The 26,278-nt window shown below is 46.5% G+C and overlaps 1 protein-coding gene across 1 annotated transcript in view; it reads right to left on the bottom strand.

Annotated features, from left to right (window-relative positions):
* LOC137598499 (cadherin-2-like) overlaps positions 1-25,751 on the bottom strand; it is a 104,067-nt gene extending 78,316 nt beyond the window's left edge. Inside the window, exons 1-2 of the mRNA XM_068318715.1 lie at positions 25,464-25,751; positions 7,691-7,829 (exon numbers count right to left, since the gene is read on the bottom strand). Of these exons, the coding sequence (XP_068174816.1) occupies positions 7,691-7,829; positions 25,464-25,580 (256 nt within the window). The 5' untranslated portion in view covers positions 25,581-25,751. The remainder of the gene's footprint in view (positions 1-7,690; positions 7,830-25,463) is intronic.
* Positions 25,752-26,278: the final 527 nt, after the last annotated feature.

The following is a 26,278-nucleotide window of genomic DNA, read 5'->3' as shown; positions in this document are numbered from 1 at the left end:
ATGTGGTGAACATCAGGTCCTCAAGGTTAAAAAAAGAAGAGTTTTACATTTAAATGAAGATAAAAAATACACAATCACATCAAAACAATCCAAAAACGTTCTCATCTCCTGCTGTGATGGCCCTTTACATTAAAAACTTTGTTCTTCATCTTTTCTTTCAAACATTATTTTCTCATTGACCTGTTGTGTACCTTAACACTGTGGGACCATGGTATCAGGACAATTACCATACCATGAAAAACTAAATGGAATGTAACCCTACTAACAATCCACTAACCAACACAAAGGTCGAACTACATTCTCAAACACCTAATACTGACGTCAGCTGAGACCTCAGTATTAACTAATACTGACAGTATTAGTTAATACTGACGTCAGCTGAGACCTCAGTATTAACTAATACTGACAGTATTAGTTAATACTGACGTCAGCTGAGACCTCAGTATTAACTAATACTGTCAGTATTAGTTAATACTGACGTCAGCTGAGACCTCAGTATTAACTAATACTGACAGTATTAGTTAATACTGACGTCAGCTGAGACCTCAGTATTAACTAATACTGACAGTATTAGTTAATACTGACGTCAGCTGAGACCTCAGTATTAACTAATACTGACAGTATTAGTTCCAGGAGACACGACACACGTCAAAAAGACGTGTCAGTGGAGTTTTGTCTTCGACCACTCCTTCTGCAGTGCAGGTCACGGGGGTGTCTACGGGCCAACGAATGTTCTCCAAGACAAGCAAAGCAGCGTATTTGCCATTAAATTTTCTGCCTGACATTAAAAACTGATTAAAAATCATTTGCAAGACAAAGTGCAGCAGCGAGCAGCTGAGCCTCACCTCAGATTGGACTACCAATGGAAACAAGATTTAATTGTTAGAGGACCAATAAAATAACTCTGGATGTTATAGGTTTTTATTTATTGTAGAGTAACATGATCATGATATTATGTTTTTTTACAGTGTACCAGTACTTTTATGATTTCAAAATTTGTGGCGGAAAGACATAAAGTGGAGTAAAATAACTTAAACTTGGTTTTTACTTTTACATATATTTTTTTTCTTGAAAACCAACATATAATCAAAAAGGACATAACTCTTAAGCCAAGCTCTATCTGTACATTCCAAATGATCCAGGTTACACTGCATCCATACCCAAAACAGTAAATACAGTCCAACATACACCAGCATCAACAACATTAACTGTCTATTACAGTATAAAGAGGAACATACGGTATGAACAAACCCGATGTATGTTTGTCTGCAGCTAACAAACGCTGGTGTGCAGCATTGCCCAAGCCTCTCAAGCTCCCTGTAAGGCTTTGAATTGTAGAGTGTGTGTGGCTGGTTTTGAGCCCATCCTACATCCTACATGTGTGGGAAGTACAGTCGAGCCAAACTCATGGCAGTAAACTCGTGATAATCACTACTTCACCTGAGCTCAAAGCACGAGGCAGACTGATTGTGACCTGAAGGACATTAACTGGTGTAGCACAACATGGCAGACTAGGTAGAAAGCAAACCATCGTGGGTGGAGCCAGAAGAAAGGAACGTGATCTGAATGGCTAGCGAGGCTAAAAGCGAGCGCACCGCCAACACAACACTCCTGAGTGTGTGAACACTCACCAATGTGGTGCATACAGAGCCCCCACACCTCTGCCTTCACGACGTAATCTCCACGTCTACCATTTCCAGCTAAAGTAGACAGAACGTCATGGTGTGGCCCTCTGACACGACCTCCACGGGACCGCTTCCAGTCTGTAGACTGGCCCCTACAGGAGAAGGATATCAGCAGACAGGCGTACTGCCCAAGACACCCACCCCACCCAGAACGAGGATTCTAAAACCTCTTCCATTAGCAGACTCACCACCCCACCTGTTGAGGCCCCTGTCAAAGCGACAATGGCTGATGTGAGGAAGTCTGGACAGTCTGTGAGGCATAGACTGTGAGGAGGTCTATGCCCTGGGATACTGTAGACTGTATGCAGTATCCCAGGGCATAGTCACTCGTCGCTCAGGGAGGGGGTCTGGAAACCAGCAGACTGCTGTTGACCAGTGGTGACGTTCTGCTGTGCCTTTCCACATGACGACAGATTGAACGCCACCACTCTCCATGCACAGTATTTTTTTTACTGCTCAGTACTCATGTTCATATTTTCATTTGATTCATATTATATTATATCACACGCTGTTGTAAATTGAAATCTTTATGATGATACCTTTTTGGTCACTGTGAGACCTGCACAGACAATTTCAATCTGTTCCTATGTATGTGTTGAATATAATAATGGTACAAATTCCTTGAAACTTATATCAAATTTAGAAGAACACTGTAGGCCTGAGAAGTTTAAAAAAATTCAAAACTTTAGTTGCTAATACATTATATAAGATATGCAGTATGTTGCATAAAAGAGTAATGGTGATAATGGGAGTAGCTAGTACACACATCAAACAATGCACGTGTTTATATCTTCACACCAAAACTGGATGGAGAACTTTCAAGGTCAGAGATTCATAAGATGATTCCCAAATTTAAAATTACATTAAAAATGATTTGAAATAAGTTATTTGTCAAAGTAAGGCACTCGAGGCAGAAGACGACTCACAGATGTTGTTACTAGGTGTAACAAAGGGCAGCAAACAGCAGGCCCATTGTTGCATTTATACTAATTTCTTGTGATCCCTCTGGTTGAATATTTTTCAGACATTTTGTCGATTATTTGTTGTAAAGCACTTTACATCCCTCTTCAAAGCGGTGATGTATTATAATGGTCACTGTTTGTGTGTTCGTCCGTTAGCCCACCAAATATCTTCACAACCGTTCAGATAGAAAGATGAAACAAAAAGCACATGACTCAGGCAGGAGAGGGGATGAAGGTGAGATGATGACCTTGATCTTTGAGAAAACCAGGTCAAGGTCAATTTTTAACTTTTATACACCCAGGAACTGGATAAGATAGAAAGACAAGGGAGAAGGCCAGTGTAAGACTGTAGATCAAAGCTAGTTCTTTGATCAATGACAGTAGGTCAGAGCACTAGCTTTGATCTTTGACCTATGCAAGTAGGTCAGGGTAAAAATTTTAATTCCGGGGTGTCACAGGATGTTGCTGTCTGTGACTGCATTGATTCTAGTTTCTTACTGTAGATTTTCTAAAAGCCCAGAACATGGGTTCCCAAATGGTCACCTCTAAAATAATGGTAGGAGAATATCACGACATATAACAGATTTTAAGACCAGCTTCAGAAACATCAGATAATATATCCATGAAAGTTGTCTCTCGTTTCCTCCTGCTGTCTGTAATCAGCCTGGCCAGATTTCTTCTAATTGTCACCTCTGTCCGTGTCCAGATCGAAACTCACACCAGACACTCGATCTATTTATAGTTATGACACTCCTCTATCTTCTCATCAATAATTCAGTATTCCTCTGCTCCAATTAAATAATTAACAACACTGAGAGCTGTCAGGGGTGAAGCAAGCAGAGACACTCAGCACTGATCCTCAAATGATCCTCAAACAGATTAATACTCCTCACATCCTGCTGCAGACAAAGTGATACTGATCCAACACGTTATTCCACCCCTGGTAGACTGCTACACAACACCCCTTTAGACAACCTGACTGCAGGTGTTCATGGAGATGCTTCTCTGCTGTGGGGGCCACGGGTCTGCTGGGGCCGTGACGGGTACCACTAGGGATAACCTGGTGTGACCAGTTCACCTCAGCCTCATGGTTGGGAGGTGGGAGGAAGAACCCAGAGACCCCAGACAGACACAGGGAGAACATACAAACTCCACACAGACAGGAGTTGAAGGTGGGACATTCTTGCTGTGAGACAGTGGCGCTGCCAACTGCACCGTCCTGCCACCACATAAAATGCTAAATGAAATACAGTGACCCCTCGTTACTCACAGTTAATGCGTCCCAGGACCACCCGAGAAAAACAAAGTTCCGCAATATGGCGATCAACTATTTATCTTATTATTTACGGTAATTTAAACGTTTCTAACCCCCCCCCCCCCATACTGATACCACCTTCTATCTGTATTACCTCTAAAACACTCTGATAGACTGTTTAAACCACTTTTGTGTCTCATGGAAGTCTGAGACTCACAGAAGCACTACCGGATGCCGTCAGCCAATAAGAATGCACATACGCTATCACGTGACCACCGACTAAATATCCGTGATGTAGATGCCACTTATCCTGAATAAGAATAAGCGATGGATTACTGTATTTAATCTTTTAATCTTGCAAAAGAACTTAGGTAAAATAACTGCTCTAGGCCTTCTGCTCAGTTTGAATGTGGATTTTTTGTTTCTCAGTCATGAACAATGTTCCTCACAATAGTTTCCAAACGCAGGTCAGCACCAGTCACCTTGTTTATTTGAGATATGTTGCTGACAGTCAAGACAGGGAGAAACCAGGAGATGTCACAGATGATTACAGCAGAGGACAACAGGTTTAAGATGAACTGGTCGTCAGACAGATGATCCAGTAGCCTCAGGTCTCAGCACTCAAGCACACTTTTATGGATTCTATCAGTGGCGACCGTGCATTTTAAACCCAGGCTTTCAGTGATGTTCTCCTTAGTCAAACTTGCATAACTACATCCCATAATACTGTAAGCTGCTCCCATCGCTGCCGTCAATGTAGCGTTACGGACTGCGACGTTTATAACGTCTCTCGAACGGGACAAAAAGCAAATATGACTTAAAGATGTTTTCAAAAATAAATTGTGGTGCCAGGGCAAGTCACTACTGTAACAGGAAGTCACTACTGTAACAGGAAGTCACTACTGTAACAGACAATCACTACTATAACAGACAATCACTACTGTAACAGGGCAAGTCACTACTGTAAGAGGAAGTCACTACTGTAAGAGGAAGTCACTACTGTAAGAGAAAGTCACTACTGTATCAGACAATCACTACTGTAACAGGACGTAACTACTGTAACAGGAAGTCACTACTGTAACAGGAAGTCACTACTGTAGCAGGGAGTCATTACTGTAACAGACAATCACTACTGTAACAGACAATCACTACTGTAACAGACAATCACTACTGTAACAGGGCAAGTCACTACTGTAAGAGGAAGTCACTACTGTAAGAGAAAGTCACTACTGTATCAGACAATCACTACTGTAACAGGACGTAACTACTGTAACAGGAAGTCACTACTGTAACAGGAAGTCACTACTGTAGCAGGGAGTCATTACTGTAACAGACAATCACTACTGTAACAGACAATCACTACTGTAACAGACAATCACTACTGTAACAGGGCAAGTCACTACTGTAAGAGGAAGTCACTACTGTAAGAGAAAGTCACTACTGTATCAGACAATCACTACTGTAACAGGACGTAACTATTGTAACAGGAAGTCACTACTGTAACAGGAAGTCACTACTGTAGCAGGGAGTCATTACTGTAACAGACAATCACTACTGTAACAGACAATCACTACTGTAACAGACAATCACTACTGTAACAGGGCAAGTCACTACTGTAAGAGGAAGTCACTACTGTAAGAGAAAGTCACTACTGTATCAGACAATCACTACTGTAACAGGACGTAACTACTGTAACAGGAAGTCACTACTGTAACAGGAAGTCACTACTGTAGCAGGGAGTCATTACTGTAACAGACAATCACTACTCTAACAGACAATCACTACTGTAACAGGACGTAACTACTGTAACAGGAAGTCACTACTGTAACAGGAAGTCACTACTGTATCAGACAATCACTACTGTAACAGGACGTAACTACTGTAACAGGAAGTCACTACTGTAACAGGAAGTCACTACTGTAGCAGGGAGTCATTACTGTAACAGACAATCACTACTGTAACAGACAATCACTACTGTAACAGACAATCACTACTGTAACAGGGCAAGTCACTACTGTAAGAGGAAGTCACTACTGTAAGAGAAAGTCACTACTGTATCAGACAATCACTACTGTAACAGGACGTAACTACTGTAACAGGAAGTCACTACTGTAACAGGAAGTCACTACTGTAGCAGGGAGTCATTACTGTAACAGACAATCACTACTGTAACAGACAATCACTACTGTAACAGGGCAAGTCACTACTGTAAGAGGAAGTCACTACTGTAAGAGAAAGTCACTACTGTATCAGACAATCACTACTGTAACAGGATGTAACTACTGTAACAGGAAGTCACTACTGTAACAGGAAGTCACTACTGTAGCAGGGAGTCATTACTGTAAAAGACAATCACTACTGTAACAGACAATCACTACTGTAACAGGACGTAACTACTGTAACAGGAAGTCACTACTGTAAGAGGAAATCACTACTGTAACAGGAAGTAACTACTGTAACAGGAAGTCACTACTGTAAGAGGAAATCACTACTGTAACAGGAAGTCACTACTGTAACAGGAAGTCACTACTGTAAGAGGAAATCACTACTGTAAGAGGAAGTCACTACTGTAAGAGGAAATCACTACTGTAACAGGAAGTCACTACTGTAACAGGAAGTCACTACTGTAAGAGGTAATCACTACTGTAACAGGAAGTCACTACTGTAACAGGAAGTAACTACTGTAACAGGAAGTCACTACTGTAAGAGGAGGTCACTACTGTAACAGGAAGTCACTACTGTAACAGGAAGTCACTACTGTAAGAGGAAGTCACTACTGTAACAGGAAGTCACTACTGTAAGAGGAGTTATGTGGTTATCAGACAGCCAGCCAGCTGATTGGTTCCACACAGGCCCTTTGACAAAGAAGGTTTGGTTCCTTTCATGAATGGACAGAGGATTCCTCCTTAGAGACAGCAGCTGTTGCTGTTGTGTGTAATTAATAATGAATAATTGTGATCGATGAAAAGGTCATATACAAAGCTGCACTTTGACACACGCCATGCTACATTAATAATAATAATATCCAGTGGGGGGCAGCACAGAGCTGCTATACGGAGTTCAAGCGAGCAGCAGCTCTGTGTATGGACCCAACAAGGTGAGTTCAGCTAGCTTAGCCATGAGCTAGCTAACCATTCACAGACAGGGCGTATGCCAAAACAGTCACGCTTGATGACGCCGATCACCTTTTGATGACTTTTTGGATAAAGATGAGATAATCAAGCAAATAAAAGACACGCCTCTGTCAGCAGCAACTGTTCACGATCGTACCATCGTGACGGACAATCAGGTGGAGGAAACACGGGTGGAGATAGACATGCAGCGCCTTACTGCCCCCAGCAGTAAGCAGTACTGCCTACAGCAGAGAGACAGAACCTACGGATGGACAAACTACTGCAATGGAGATACGGTCTCATCCTGCCTACAAGCAGTGTTTGCTTTTGAGAACAAACTGGAACTCTTAACGTGGACATTGGAGCAGAGCCTTTCCTACACTCTGCTACAACTGACACAATCCAAAGATGAGTACACAGGAAGTGACCCGGCAGAACATTTGTTTTTCCACCAGCTGGCTGGCTTCACATCGAATCTCCTGTCATTCAAAACCTGCTTTAGTTCATCAGCTCATCAGTTCATCAACCATCCACCACCGTGGACCTGAGGTCCAGCCCCGAAGGTATCACATGCAGGAGTGTGTGTGTGTGTGTGTGTGTGTGTGTGTGTGTGTGTGTGTGTGTGTGTGTGTGTGTGTGTGTGTGTGTGTGTGTGTGTGTGTGTGTAATGCTAACCATTGAAGACAGCCTGTCCCTTTGCCAACTCTCGGTCCATCTCGATGGTGTGCTCCATCTGAGTAAAGCCCCTTGTGCAGGGCAACGGCCCCTGCTTGTTTGGCAACAACAGCTCCGTGTCTCCACCAAGAACAGCAACCTGAGGACAGACAGACAGAGGGAAACAGTGCGTTGAGATGTTTTCCTGGATCTCAGATCCCCCATCCTGACTTTGACGTCGTGCTTCAGTAACTTGATCCGCTGGCTCCCCTACCCAAAACAAACCATCACAAAGCAGCTGCTAAACTGCACCGTTCTGTTTTTTGGGCTGAGGTCAGGGCATCTTGACATCCTTTGACATCTCAGCCACCATTAAGGCTGATTTCTACACTTCATTCATGTGATTTGCTGCCAAATGCTGAACAGTGTAGAAGAACAATGCTGCGGCTCAAAGGAGAAACCCAATCCTGTTCAGCACCAGAACGTCACGATGGGTTGTGTGTGTGTGTGTGTGTGGTTGGGGGGGCTGCTTCCACTTCTACAAGTATTCTGTCGTTCATGACTGAATATATTTGCTCTAAAAAATATAAAAGCTTCATTGTTTTAATTGAATTATAAGAAGAACTTTTTGAGATGCACCTGTACCATCATGGTTGGTGAGAAGATGCCCAGGGTATGGGGAGGAGTGTGCTAGTGCCCTTTGAAAGAACAACGTTGATGTGCGGAGGAAGTTTGGGGCTCCCTGTTGAAGCTGCTGCCCCTGCAACCTGATTTCGGATAAGTAGAAGATGGATGGATGGATGGATGGATGGATATGTGATCTGCAGAGTTGTGGGAACTATTCAGGGATTAAATTGATGAAGTTTGGGAATGAGTAGTAGAGGTGAGACTCAGGACAGAAGTATTTGTGAGCAATAATACGGCTTCTTGCTTCGGAGGAGTGTCATCCTAGAGGCATAATTTGCCTTGAAGTTGTTGATGAAGTCAGAAGGAGCTACATAGTGAGACTATGACAGAGTACCCAGACAGGACCTGGGTCCTGCAGAGAACTATGTTACAGGACATGTCCGAGGGCAGCAGAACAGAGAGGTGTGACAGAGGAGTTGGAGGTAGAGGTGGACTGATCAGGGATCAGCTCTGAGCCCCTCCTGTCTGCAGTGGTGTTGTTAGGCTGACACAGGAAGTTACACTACCATTCCCATCGACCACCGGGTTTGCAGATGACATTGTGATCTGCAGTGAGCGCAGGGACAGGTGGAGGAACATTCAGAAAGGTGGTGTCATGGAGAGGAGCAGGAGAGTAAAACAGAACACATGAATAAATGAGAGGAGGAGAGACGAAGAGTGAAGGTGGAGAACTTTAAATACTGGAGGTCAGCAGTCCAGAGAAACAGGGTGGTGGAGGTGAAGGAACGGATCCGAGCAGGTTGGAACGAGTGGAAGGAAGTCTCAGGTGTCTGATGGACAGAAGAGTGCTAGAATGAAGGACAATAGTATGAGACAGCAGTGAGGACAGCCATGATGGATTAGAGACAGTGGTGAGGACAGACATGATGGATTAGAGACAGTGGTGAGGACAGACATGATGGATTAGAGACAGCGGTGAGGACAGCCATGATGGATTAGAGACAGTGGTGAGGACAGCCATGATGGATTAGAGACAGTGGTGAGGACAGACATGATGGATTAGAGACAGCGGTGAGGACAGCCATGATGGATTAGAGACAGCGGTGAGGACAGCCATGATGGATTAGAGACAGTGGTGAGGACAGCCATGATGGATTAGAGACAGCGGTGAGGACAGCCATGATGGATTAGAGACAGTGGTGAGGACAGCCATGATGGATTAGAGACAGTGGTGAGGACAGACATGATGGATTAGAGACAGCGGTGAGGACAGCCATGATGGATTAGAGACAGCGGTGAGGACAGCCATGATGGATTAGAGACAGTGGTGAGGACAGCCATGATGGATTAGAGACAGTGGTGAGGACAGCCATGATGGATTAGAGACAGTGGTGAGGACAGCCATGATGGATTAGAGACAGTGGTGAGGACAGACATGATGGATTAGAGACAGCGGTGAGGACAGCCATGATGGATTAGAGACAGTGGTGAGGACAGACATGATGGATTAGAGACAGTGGTGAGGACAGACATGATGGATTAGAGACAGTGGTGAGGACAGACATGATGGATTAGAGACAGTGGTGAGGACAGTCTTGATGGATTAGAGACAGTGGTGAGGACAGTCTTGATGGATTAGAGACAGTGGTGCGGAACAGAAGACAGGAAGGGGAGCCGGAGGAGGAGGAAGTGAAGATGTTGAGGTTCTCTAGGAGTGACCAGGGTGGATCAAAAACTGGTTCCTAAGAGGAACAGCCGAGGTGAGATCTCTGATGGATGGACACGTCCAGAGCAGAGATGGTGAGGATGTTGGTGAAAGGGTGATGAAGATGGAGCTACCAGGAAAGAGAAGCTGGATGGATGTAGTGAGGAAGACACGAGGGCAGCTGGTGTTAGGGAGGAGGATGAAGAAGATAGACTGACATGAAGAATGAGACACTGCGGAGACCTTAACGGGACAAACCACAGGGACAGGAAGAAGATTCCAGCGTGACACTGATGGTTCCTTCACAACCCCGTCAATCCTTCATTCTGAGCTCTGCTGCCTTCAGGTGAGTCTTTTGTCCTCCAGGTGACTACATGGTTTCCTGGTATCAGGAAGAGGTTCTCCTGTGTTGTGCATTAGGTTTCCCTGACACTCCGGTCTGTTCACTCCTCTCTACGTTAGAATGAAGGAGGAACATTGTTGATTTGTGTCTCCATGTTTTGTGAACCAGTGTCCCTCTCAGTAACTGGTCATCAGGTCACTGAACCTCTCTGATATCTCATCCACAATGGACCCGTCAGATAGTCCCATCATGGTGACTAACCCCACACACTATGTAGGTCCCAAAACACACTGTGTGACAGGAGTATCAGAGATACAAAGTTCAAAGGTCAACAAAAGTAAACGGATGCCTCACTGGTGATCCAGTGAGAGCCGAGCCTGATCTGGGGTCGAGGCTGTGGTGCCGTCTGACCTTTGACCCTCTGACAACAGTGTTTTCTGTACCATATTCTATGGTGGTGTTTGCTGCTTCTATCCAGGTCATCACCGTTTCCTGGTGCTCACACTCTCCAACACAACTACGTCACGTTTTCCAGGAGGGCAGTTCTATTGTGTGCTGGTGAGTACATGTCAGTCTGAAGAGGCGTTCGTTAGCGAAGAGGAAGTGAACGTTTGATTATCCTGGGTGGACTAGAGCGTGAGCAGCCAGTACACTGTTCACCGTCTTCACGAACCAGAGGGGATGTTTGCCGTCAGCCTGTATACCTACAGAGGAGGTCGGTGCCCACACAAAACCCAACAGGTCACCTGACTCACACACGTGTGACCTCAGCATTAAGGACGCCACAGGAAGCCTTAAACCCAATCATCAATGCGAACAGCTGACAGCTGCTGTGGTGGAGGTAAACAGTCCGTTTCTGACATCAAAGCTGACTGGAGCTGTGAGAAGCAGCAGATTCATCTTCATTCTGATATCTCAGCTGTTGTCTGTCTCTCTTTCCAGGCTGCTACCATAACCCGACCGCTGTCAGACTGCTCTCCGCTCCGCTTCAGTGATTTGGGCTGGAACGGATAAAATGGAGCAGCTGCCTCCCCTTCCTCCTCCGCCATCCTGTCCTCCAATCACCAGACGGCTTCCTTCAGCGTAGAGACCAACACCACCCCCCTCTACAGTTAACACCAGATCACACCATCAATAGATCAATAGAGACCAACACCCCCCCCCTACAGTTAACACCAGATCACACCATCAATAGATCAATAGAGACCAACACCCCCCCCCCACAGTTAACACCAGATCACACCATCAATAGATCAATAGAGACCAACACCCCCCCCCCCTACAGTTAACACCAGATCACACCATCAATAGATCGATAGAGACCAACACCACCCCCCCTACAGTTAACACCAGATCACACCATCAATAGATCAATAGAGACCAACGCCACCCCCCACAGTTAACACCAGATCACACCATCAATAGATCAATAGAGACCAACACCACCCCCCCTACAGTTAACACCAGATCACACCATCAATAGATCAATAGAGACCAACACCACCCCCCCTACAGTTAACACCAGATCACACCATCAATAGATCAATAGAGACCAACACCCCCCCCCTACAGTTAACACCAGATCACACCATCAATAGATCAATAGAGACCAACACCACCCCCCCCTACAGTTAACACCAGATCACACCATCAATAGATCAAAAGAGACCAACACCACCCCCCCTACAGTTAACACCAGATCACACCATCAATAGATCAATAGAGACCAACACCCCCCCCCTACAGTTAACACCAGATCACACCATCAATAGATCAATAGAGACCAACACCACCCCCCCTACAGTTAACACCAGATCACACCATCAATAGATCAATAGAGACCAACACCCCCCCCCCACAGTTAACACCAGATCACACCATCAATAGATCAATAGAGACCAACACCACCCCCCCCCCACAGTTAACACCAGATCACACCATCAATAGATCAATAGAGACCAACACCCCCCCCCCACAGTTAACACCAGATCACACCATCAATAGATCAATAGAGACCAACACCCCCCCCCCTACAGTTAACACCAGATCACACCATCAATAGATCGATAGAGACCAACACCACCCCCCCTACAGTTAACACCAGATCACACCATCAATAGATCAATAGAGACCAACGCCACCCCCCACAGTTAACACCAGATCACACCATCAATAGATCAATAGAGACCAACACCACCCCCCCTACAGTTAACACCAGATCACACCATCAATAGATCAATAGAGACCAACACCACCCCCCCTACAGTTAACACCAGATCACACCATCAATAGATCAATAGAGACCAACACCCCCCCCCTACAGTTAACACCAGATCACACCATCAATAGATCAATAGAGACCAACACCACCCCCCCCTACAGTTAACACCAGATCACACCATCAATAGATCAAAAGAGACCAACACCACCCCCCCTACAGTTAACACCAGATCACACCATCAATAGATCAATAGAGACCAACACCCCCCCCCTACAGTTAACACCAGATCACACCATCAATAGATCAATAGAGACCAACACCACCCCCCCTACAGTTAACACCAGATCACACCATCAATAGATCAATAGAGACCAACACCACCCCCCCCTACAGTTAACACCAGATCACACCATCAATAGATCAATAGAGACCAACACCCCCCCCCCCTACAGTTAACACCAGATCACACCATCAATAGATCAATAGAGACCAACACCACCCCCCCCCTACAGTTAACACCAGATCACACCATCAATAGATCAATAGAGACCAACACCACCACCCCCTACAGTTAACACCAGATCACACCATCAATAGATCAATAGAGACCAACACCCCCCCCCCTACAGTTAACACCAGATCACACCATCAATAGATCAATAGAGACCAACACCCCCCCCCACAGTTAACACCAGATCACACCATCAATAGATCAATAGAGACCAACACCACCCCCCCCTACAGTTAACACCAGATCACACCATCAATAGATCAATAGAGACCAACGCCACCCCCCACAGTTAACACCAGATCACACCATCAATAGATCAATAGAGACCAACACCACCCCCCCCTACAGTTAACACCAGATCACACCATCAATAGATCAATAGAGACCAACACCCCCCCCTACAGTTAACACCAGATCACACCATCAATAGATCAATAGAGACCAACACCACCCCCCCTACAGTTAACACCAGATCACACCATCAATAGATCAATAGAGACCAACACCCCCCCCCCCTACAGTTAACACCAGATCACACCATCAATAGATCAATAGAGACCAACACCACACCCCCCCTACAGTTAACACCAGATCACACCATCAATAGATCAAAAGAGACCAACACCCCCCCTACAGTTAACACCAGATCACACCATCAATAGATCAATAGAGACCAACACCCCCCCCCTACAGTTAACACCAGATCACACCATCAATAGATCAATAGAGACCAACACCACCCCCCCCTACAGTTAACACCAGATCACACCATCAATAGATCAATAGAGACCAACACCACCCCCCCTACAGTTAACACCAGATCACACCATCAATAGATCAATAGAGACCAACATCCCCCCCCTACAGTTAACACCAGATCACACCATCAATAGATCAATAGAGACCAACACCACCCCCCCCTACAGTTAACACCAGATCACACCATCAATAGATCAATAGAGACCAACACCACACCCCCCCTACAGTTAACACCAGATCACACCATCAATAGATCAATAGAGACCAACACCACCCCCCACAGTTAACACCAGATCACACCATCAATAGATCAATAGAGACCAACACCACCACCCCCTACAGTTAACACCAGATCACACCATCAATAGATCAATAGAGACCAACACCACCCCCCCTACAGTTAACACCAGATCACACCATCAATAGATCAATAGAGACCAACACCACCCCCCCCTACAGTTAACACCAGATCACACCATCAATAGATCAATAGAGACCAACACCACCCCCCCCTACAGTTAACACCAGATCACACCATCAATAGATCAATAGAGACCAACACCACACCCCCCCTACAGTTAACACCAGATCACACCATCAATAGATCAATAGAGACCAACACCACCCCCCCCTACAGTTAACACCAGATCACACCATCAATAGATCAATAGAGACCAACACCACCCCCCCCTACAGTTAACACCAGATCACACCATCAATAGATCAATAGAGACCAACACCCCTCCTACAGTTAACACCAGATCACACCATCAATAGATCAATAGAGACCAACACCCCCCCCTACAGTTAACACCAGATCACACCATCAATAGATCAATAGAGACCAACACCACCCCCCCCTACAGTTAACACCAGATCACACCATCAATAGATCAATAGAGACCAACACCACCACCCCCTACAGTTAACACCAGATCACACCATCAATAGATCAATAGAGACCAACGCCACCCCCCCTACAGTTAACACCAGATCACACCATCAATAGATCAATAGAGACCAACACCACACCCCCCCTACAGTTAACACCAGATCACACCATCAATAGATCAATAGAGACCAACACCCCCCCCCCCCTACAGTTAACACCAGATCACACCATCAATAGATCAATAGAGACCAACACCACCCCCTACAGTTAACACCAGATCACACCATCAATAGATCAATAGAGACCAACACCACACCCCCCCTACAGTTAACACCAGATCACACCATCAATAGATCAATAGAGACCAACACCCCCCCCCCTACAGTTAACACCAGATCACACCATCAATAGATCAATAGAGACCAACACCACCCCCCCTACAGTTAACACCAGATCACACCATCAATAGATCAATAGAGACCAACACCACCCCCCCTACAGTTAACACCAGATCACACCATCAATAGATCAATAGAGACCAACACCACACCCCCCCTACAGTTAACACCAGATCACACCATCAATAGATCAATAGAGACCAACACCACCCCCCCCCTACAGTCAACACCAGATCACACCATCAATAGATCAAAAGAGACCAACACCCCCCCTACAGTTAACACCAGATCACACCATCAATAGATCAATAGAGACCAACACCCCCCCCCCCTACAGTTAACACCAGATCACACCATCAATAGATCAATAGAGACCAACACCACCCCCCCCTACAGTTAACACCAGATCACACCATCAATAGATCAATAGAGACCAACACCATCCCCCCCTACAGTTAACACCAGATCACACCATCAATAGATCAATAGAGACCAACACCCCCCCCCTACAGTTAACACCAGATCACACCATCAATAGATCAATAGAGACCAACACCACCCCCCCCTACAGTTAACACCAGATCACACCATCAATAGATCAATAGAGACCAACACCACACCCCCCCTACAGTTAACACCAGATCACACCATCAATAGATCAATAGAGACCAACACCACCCCCCCTACAGTTAACACCAGATCACACCATCAATAGATCAATAGAGACCAACACCCCCCCCCCCACAGTTAACACCAGATCACACCATCAATAGATCAATAGAGACCAACACCACCACCCCCTACAGTTAACACCAGATCACACCATCAATAGATCAATAGAGACCAACACCACCCCCCCTACAGTTAACACCAGATCACACCATCAATAGATCAATAGAGACCAACACCACCCCCCCCTACAGTTAACACCAGATCACACCATCAATAGATCAATAGAGACCAACACCACCACCCCCTACAGTTAACACCAGATCACACCATCAATAGATCAATAGAGACCAACACCACCACCCCCTACAGTTAACACCAGATCACACCATCAATAGATCAATAGAGACCAACACCACCCCCCCTACAGTTAACACCAGATCACACCATCAATAGATCAATAGAGACCAACACCACCCCCCCTACAGTTAACACCAGATCACACCATCAATAGATCAATAGAGACCAACACCACCCCCCCCTACAGTTAACACCAGATCACACCATCAATAGATCAATAGAGACCAACACCACACCCCCCTACAGTTAACACCAGATCACACCATCAATAGATCAATAGAGACCAACACCCCCCCCTACAGTTAACACCAGATCACACCATCAATAGATCAATAGAGACCAACACCACCCCCCCCTACAGTTAACACCAGATCACACCATCAATAGATCAATAGAGACCAACACCACCCCCCCTACAGTTAACACCAGATCACACCATCAATAGATCAATAGAGACCAACACCACCACCCCCTACAGTTAACACCAGATCACACCATCAATAGATCAATAGAGACCAACACCACCCCCCCTACAGTTAACACCAGATCACACCATCAATAGATCAATAGAGACCAACACCCCCCCCTACAGTTAACACCAGATCACACCATCAATAGATCAATAGAGACCAACACCACCCCCTACAGTTAACACCAGATCACACCATCAATAGATCAATAGAGACCAACACCCCCCCCCTACAGCTAACACCAGATCACACCATCAATAGATCAATAGAGACCAACACCACACCCCCTACAGTTAACACCAGATCACACCATCAATAGATCAATAGAGACCAACACCCCCCCCTACAGTTAACACCAGATCACACCATCAATAGATCAATAGAGACCAACACCACACCCCCCTACAGTTAACACCAGATCACACAATCAATAGATCAATAGAGACCAACACCCCCCCCCCTACAGTTAACACCAGATCACACCATCAATAGATCAATAGAGACCAACACCACACCCCCCCTACAGTTAACACCAGATCACACCATCAATAGATCAAAAGAGACCAACACCACCCCCCCTACAGTTAACACCAGATCACACCATCAATAGATCAATAGAGACCAACACCCCCCCCTACAGTTAACACCAGATCACACCATCAATAGATCAATAGAGACCAACACCACCCCCCCCCCACAGTTAACACCAGATCACACCATCAATAGATCAATAGAGACCAACACCCCCCCCCCCTACAGTTAACACCAGATCACACCATCAATAGATCAATAGAGACCAACACCCCCCCCCCTACAGTTAACACCAGATCACACCATCAATAGATCAATAGAGACCAACACCCCCCCCACAGTTAACACCAGATCACACCATCAATAGATCAATAGAGACCAACACCCCCCCCCCTACAGTTAACACCAGATCACACCATCAATAGATCAATAGAGACCAACGCCACCCCCCACAGTTAACACCAGATCACACCATCAATAGATCAATAGAGACCAACACCACCCCCCCCTACAGTTAACACCAGATCACACCATCAATAGATCAATAGAGACCAACACCCCCCCCTACAGTTAACACCAGATCACACCATCAATAGATCAATAGAGACCAACACCACCCCCCCTACAGTTAACACCAGATCACACCATCAATAGATCAATAGAGACCAACACCCCCCCCCTACAGTTAACACCAGATCACACCATCAATAGATCAATAGAGACCAACACCACCCCCCCCCCTACAGTTAACACCAGATCACACCATCAATAGATCAAAAGAGACCAACACCCCCCCTACAGTTAACACCAGATCACACCATCAATAGATCAATAGAGACCAACACCCCCCCCCTACAGTTAACACCAGATCACACCATCAATAGATCAATAGAGACCAACACCACCCCCCCCTACAGTTAACACCAGATCACACCATCAATAGATCAATAGAGACCAACACCACCCCCCCTACAGTTAACACCAGATCACACCATCAATAGATCAATAGAGACCAACATCCCCCCCCTACAGTTAACACCAGATCACACCATCAATAGATCAATAGAGACCAACACCACCCCCCCTACAGTTAACACCAGATCACACCATCAATAGATCAATAGAGACCAACACCACACCCCCCCTACAGTTAACACCAGATCACACCATCAATAGATCAATAGAGACCAACACCACCCCCCACAGTTAACACCAGATCACACCATCAATAGATCAATAGAGACCAACACCACCACCCCCTACAGTTAACACCAGATCACACCATCAATAGATCAATAGAGACCAACACCACCCCCCCTACAGTTAACACCAGATCACACCATCAATAGATCAATAGAGACCAACACCCCCCCCCCCCTACAGTTAACACCAGATCACACCATCAATAGATCAATAGAGACCAACACCACCCCCCCCTACAGTTAACACCAGATCACACCATCAATAGATCAATAGAGACCAACACCACCCCCCCCTACAGTTAACACCAGATCACACCATCAATAGATCAATAGAGACCAACACCACACCCCCCCTACAGTTAACACCAGATCACACCATCAATAGATCAATAGAGACCAACACCACCGTCCCCTACAGTTAACACCAGATCACACCATCAATAGATCAATAGAGACCAACACCACCCCCCCCTACAGTTAACACCAGATCACACCATCAATAGATCAATAGAGACCAACACCCCTCCTACAGTTAACACCAGATCACACCATCAATAGATCAATAGAGACCAACACCCCCCCCCTACAGTTAACACCAGATCACACCATCAATAGATCAATAGAGACCAACACCACCCCCCCCTACAGTTAACACCAGATCACACCATCAATAGATCAATAGAGACCAACACCACCACCCCCTACAGTTAACACCAGATCACACCATCAATAGATCAAAAGAGACCAACACCCCCCCTACAGTTAACACCAGATCACACCATCAATAGATCAATAGAGACCAACACCCCCCCCCTACAGTTAACACCAGATCACACCATCAATAGATCAATAGAGACCAACACCACCCCCCCCTACAGTTAACACCAGATCACACCATCAATAGATCAATAGAGACCAACACCACCCCCCCTACAGTTAACACCAGATCACACCATCAATAGATCAATAGAGACCAACATCCCCCCCCTACAGTTAACACCAGATCACACCATCAATAGATCAATAGAGACCAACACCACCCCCCCCTACAGTTAACACCAGATCACACCATCAATAGATCAATAGAGACCAACACCCCCCCCCTACAGTTAACACCAGATCACACCATCAATAGATCAATAGAGACCAACACCACCCCCCACAGTTAACACCAGATCACACCATCAATAGATCAATAGAGACCAACACCACCACCCCCTACAGTTAACACCAGATCACACCATCAATAGATCAATAGAGACCAACACCACCCCCCCTACAGTTAACACCAGATCACACCATCAATAGATCAATAGAGACCAACACCCCCCCCCCCTACAGTTAACACCAGATCACACCATCAATAGATCAATAGAGACCAACACCACCCCCCCCTACAGTTAACACCAGATCACACCATCAATAGATCAATAGAGACCAACACCACCCCCCCCTACAGTTAACACCAGATCACACCATCAATAGATCAATAGAGACCAACACCACACCCCCCCTACAGTTAACACCAGATCACACCATCAATAGATCAATAGAGACCAACACCACCCCCCCTACAGTTAACACCAGATCACACCATCAATAGATCAATAGAGACCAACACCACCCCCCCTACAGTTAACACCAGATCACACCATCAATAGATCAATAGAGACCAACACCCCTCCTACAGTTAACACCAGATCACACCATCAATAGATCAATAGAGACCAACACCCCCCCTACAGTTAACACCAGATCACACCATCAATAGATCAATAGAGACCAACACCACCCCCCCTACAGTTAACACCAGATCACACCATCAATAGATCAATAGAGACCAACACCACCACCCCCTACAGTTAACACCAGATCACACCATCAATAGATCAATAGAGACCAACACCCCCCCCCCCCCTACAGTTAACACCAGATCACACCATCAATAGATCAATAGAGACCAACACCACCCCCTACAGTTAACACCAGATCACACCATCAATAGATCAATAGAGACCAACACCCCCCCCCCTACAGTTAACACCAGATCACACCATCAATAGATCAATAGAGACCAACACCCCCCCCCCTACAGTTAACACCAGATCACACCATCAATAGATCAATAGAGACCAACACCACCCCCTACAGTTAACACCAGATCACACCATCAATAGATCAATAGAGACCAACACCCCCCCCCTACAGTTAACACCAGATCACACCATCAATAGATCAATAGAGACCAACACCACACCCCCTACAGTTAACACCAGATCACACCATCAATAGATCAATAGAGACCAACACCCCCCCCCCCCTACAGTTAACACCAGATCACACCATCAATAGATCAATAGAGACCAACACCACACCCCCCTACAGTTAACACCAGATCACACCATCAATAGATCAATAGAGACCAACACCCCCCCCCTACAGTTAACACCAGATCACACCATCAATAGATCAATAGAGACCAACACCACACCCCCCCTACAGTTAACACCAGATCACACCATCAATAGATCAATAGAGACCAACACCACCCCCCCTACAGTTAACACCAGATCACACCATCAATAGATCAATAGAGACCAACACCCCCCCCCCCCTACAGTTAACACCAGATCACACCATCAATAGATCAATAGAGACCAACACCACCCCCCCTACAGTTAACACCAGATCACACCATCAATAGATCAATAGAGACCAACACCACCCCCCCTACAATTAACACCAGATCACACCATCAATAGATCAATAGAGACCAACACCACCACCCCTACAGTTAACACCAGATCACACCATCAATAGATCAATAGAGACCAACACCACCACCCCCTACAGTTAACACCAGATCACACCATCAATAGATCAATAGAGACCAACACCCCCCCCCCCTACAGTTAACACCAGATCACACCATCAATAGATCAATAGAGACCAACACCACACCCCCCTACAGTTAACACCAGATCACACCATCAATAGATCAATAGAGACCAACACCACACCCCCCCTACAGTTAACACCAGATCACACCATCAATAGATCAATAGAGACCAACACCACCCCCCCCTACAGTTAACACCAGATCACACCATCAATAGATCAATAGAGACCAACACCCCCCCCTACAGTTAACACCAGATCACACCATCAATAGATCAATAGAGACCAACACCACCCCCCCTACAGTTAACACCAGATCACACCATCAATAGATCAATAGAGACCAACACCCCCCCCTACAGTTAACACCAGATCACACCATCAATAGATCAATAGAGACCAACACCACCCCCCCCCCTACAGTCAACACCAGATCACACCATCAATAGATCAAAAGAGACCAACACCCCCCCTACAGTTAACACCAGATCACACCATCAATAGATCAATAGAGACCAACACCCCCCCCCTACAGTTAACACCAGATCACACCATCAATAGATCAATAGAGACCAACACCACCCCCCCTACAGTTAACACCAGATCACACCATCAATAGATCAATAGAGACCAACACCACCCCCCCCTACAGTTAACACCAGATCACACCATCAATAGATCAATAGAGACCAACACCCCCCCCCCCCTACAGTTAACACCAGATCACACCATCAATAGATCAATAGAGACCAACACCACCCCCCCTACAGTTAACACCAGATCACACCATCAATAGATCAATAGAGACCAACACCACACCCCCCCTACAGTTAACACCAGATCACACCATCAATAGATCAATAGAGACCAACACCCCCCCCCCACAGTTAACACCAGATCACACCATCAATAGATCAATAGAGACCAACACCACCACCCCCTACAGTTAACACCAGATCACACCATCAATAGATCAATAGAGACCAACATCCCCCCCCTACAGTTAACACCAGATCACACCATCAATAGATCAATAGAGACCAACACCACCCCCCCTACAGTTAACACCAGATCACACCATCAATAGATCAATAGAGACCAACACCACCCCCCCCTACAGTTAACACCAGATCACACCATCAATAGATCAATAGAGACCAACACCACCACCCCCTACAGTTAACACCAGATCACACCATCAATAGATCAATAGAGACCAACACCACCCCCCCTACAGTTAACACCAGATCACACCATCAATAGATCAATAGAGACCAACACCACCCCCCCCTACAGTTAACACCAGATCACACCATCAATAGATCAATAGAGACCAACACCCCCCCTACAGTTAACACCAGATCACACCATCAATAGATCAATAGAGACCAACACCCCCCCCTACAGTTAACACCAGATCACACCATCAATAGATCAATAGAGACCAACACCACCCCCCCCTACAGTTAACACCAGATCACACCATCAATAGATCAATAGAGACCAACACCCCCCCTACAGTTAACACCAGATCACACCATCAATAGATCAATAGAGACCAACACCCCCCCCTACAGTTAACACCAGATCACACCATCAATAGATCAATAGAGACCAACACCACCACCCCCTACAGTTAACACCAGATCACACCATCAATAGATCAATAGAGACCAACACCACCCCCCCTACAGTTAACACCAGATCACACCATCAATAGATCAATAGAGACCAACACCACCCCCCCCTACAGTTAACACCAGATCACACCATCAATAGATCAATAGAGACCAACACCACCCCCCCCTACAGTTAACACCAGATCACACCATCAATAGATCAATAGAGACCAACACCCCCCCCCCTACAGTTAACACCAGATCACACCATCAATAGATCAATAGAGACCAACACCACCCCCCCTACAGTTAACACCAGATCACACCATCAATAGATCAATAGAGACCAACACCACACCCCCTACAGTTAACACCAGATCACACCATCAATAGATCAATAGAGACCAACACCACACACACCCAGATTAAAACGTCTCCTGATCAATAATTCCCTGGTTCATCAGACGATCAGGAGGTTCTGAACTGACTGGAGGAGGATGGCCCAGTGCTGGTGTTCTGGTGTTGGTCCTTCCTCAGCTCATGGCTACAGCAGGTTAATCAAATAAACGTCACACACTCGTCACACACCCGTCACACACTCGTCACACACTCGTCACACACTCGTCACACACTCCTCACACACTCTTCACACACTCCTCACACACTCTTCACACACTCCTCACACACTCGTCACACACTCCTCACACAGTCTTCACACACTCCTCACACACTCGTCACACACTCTTCACACACTCGACACACACTCCTCACACACTCTTCACACACTCGTCACACACTCTTCACACACTCCTCACACACTCGTCACACACTCGTCACACACTCTTCACACACTCTTCACACACTCCTCACACACTCGTCACACACTCGTCACACACTCTTCACACACTCGTCACACACTCGTCACACACTCGTCACACACTCCTCACACACTCGTCACACACTCTTCACACACTCCTCACACACTCGTCACACACTCGTCACACACTCGTCACACACTCGTCACACACTCTTCACACACTCCTCACACACTCCTCACACACTCGTCACACACTCCTCACACACTCGTCACACACTCGTCACACACTCGTCACACACTCGTCACACACTCCTCACACACTCGTCACACACTCGTCACACACTCTTCACACACTCCTCACACACTCGTCACACACTCGTCACACACTCGTCACACACTCTTCACACACTCGACACACACTCCTCACACACTCTTCACACACTCTTCACACACTCCTCACACACTCGTCACACACTCCTCACGCACTCGTCACGCACGCGTCACGCACGCGTCACGCACGCGTCACGCACTCGTCACGCACTCGTCACGCACTCGTCACACACTCGTCACACACTCGTCACACACTCGTCACACACTCGTCACACACTCGTCACACACTCGTCACACACTCTTCACACACTCGTCACACACTCGTCACACACTCGTCACACACTCGTCACACACTCGTCACACACTCCTCACACACTCGTCACACACTCGTCACACACTCGTCACACACTCCTCACACACTCCTCACACACTCGTCACACACTCTTCACACACTCCTCACACACTCGTCACACACTCTTCACACACTCCTCACACACTCTTCACACACTCCTCACACACTCTTCACACACTCGTCACACACTCGTCACACACTCGTCACACACTCTTCACACACTCGTCACACACTCGTCACACACTCGTCACACACTCTTCACACACTCGTCACACACTCCTCACACACTCCTCACACACTCGTCACACACTCGTCACACACTCCTCACACACTCTTCACACACTCCTCACACACTCGTCACACACTCGTCACACACTCGTCACACACTCGTCACACACTCTTCACACACTCGTCACACACTCCTCACACACTCGTCACAAACTCCTCACACACTCGTCACACACTCCTCACACACTCCTCACACACTCTTCACACACTCCTCACACACTCGTCACACACTCGTCACACACTCGTCACACACTCGTCACACACTCTTCACACACTCGTCACACACTCCTCACACACTCGTCACAAACTCCTCATACACTCCTCACACACTCTTCACACACTCGTCACACACTCGTCACACACTCGTCACACACTCGTCACACACTCGTCACACACTCGTCACACACTCGTCACACACTCGTCACACACTCGTGTTTAGTGTCATGAGAACTTTGAGTGATTGTTTCTGGACACAGAACCAGGGCCCGTTCGGCGGTAGACCTCCTGGACCTCCATCACGATGGACCTTCTGCTGCAGGTCCACACCGTCCGAGCGTCACGTGACTAACAGGTCCGCTGGCACGAGCCTGGAGCGACGGACCCGGATGGACCAGGTCCACCAGCCGAACGCGATCGGCTCCGGTACCGGCCGGCGTTCGTTACCGCCTCCCGGCCCGCGGTGGAGGCCGTCCGGAGCGGCCGACGGGGGGCCTCCGTCCTCCGTCCCGACCCGCTCCGCGTCCGTCTACCGTCAGCCCCGGCCCGGTCTCCCGGTCGGGCCGGTACCGTCAGCGGTGTTTACCTGCAGGGCCGCCATCACCACCATCCCCGTCCCGAGGAGCGTCATATCGCGGGTTGAATCCCTCCGGGGGCCGCGGGTCCGGAACGCAGTGCTGGAGGTCTGGACGTGATTTCCCATCAAACCCCGCGGCTGGAAGCAGCCTCCGTCCCTCCACCAGCCTCAGCGTCTGCTCCTGGCCGAGTCCGCAGCTCCCCCCGCCGCTCCTGACTCTACCGCCCCCGCCTCACCGGCGCCCCCCAGCGGCCGCATCGCTCCATAGGACACCGTGAGAACAGAAGACCGCAGACAATCCAGGCTGTTATTATTATTAATAACTATAATTATTATTATTACTATTAAAATTATTATTAAAAAATAATATTACAGTATTATATTATTATTATTATTATTATTATTATTATTATTATTATTATTATTAGTAGTAGTAGTAGTAGTAGTAGTAGAAATAGTAGTAGTAATAAAATAATAATAATAATAATAATAATAACTATTATTCAAATAAAAATATTATGTTTTGTTAATCCCTTTGCGGCACAGTGGAGCAGTGGTTAGCGCTGCCGCCTCACAACACGGTGGACCTGGGTTCGAGTCCCGCCAGTCAATGTCTGACCAATTTTTGTTTCTTTATACTCAAACATAGCAACACCTGTTTGTTATTGTTTATGTTTGATAATGTTTACACTGTTTATTTTAAATAATCATTATTTTGTTAACTAGGTTTTAATCTAACCAGGTTTTGAACAAAGTCACTGGGTTTATAGCTACCTAACTAACAAACTAACTAGGTTTTGAACTACTTAGGTTTTTAGACTAAC

Source organism: Antennarius striatus, chromosome 7 (assembly GCF_040054535.1).
Source record: "Antennarius striatus isolate MH-2024 chromosome 7, ASM4005453v1, whole genome shotgun sequence".
Classification (NCBI taxonomy): domain Eukaryota; kingdom Metazoa; phylum Chordata; class Actinopteri; order Lophiiformes; family Antennariidae; genus Antennarius; species Antennarius striatus.
The sequence above is the reverse complement of the archived record's forward strand: the minus strand, read 5'-3'. Positions and strand labels throughout refer to the sequence as shown.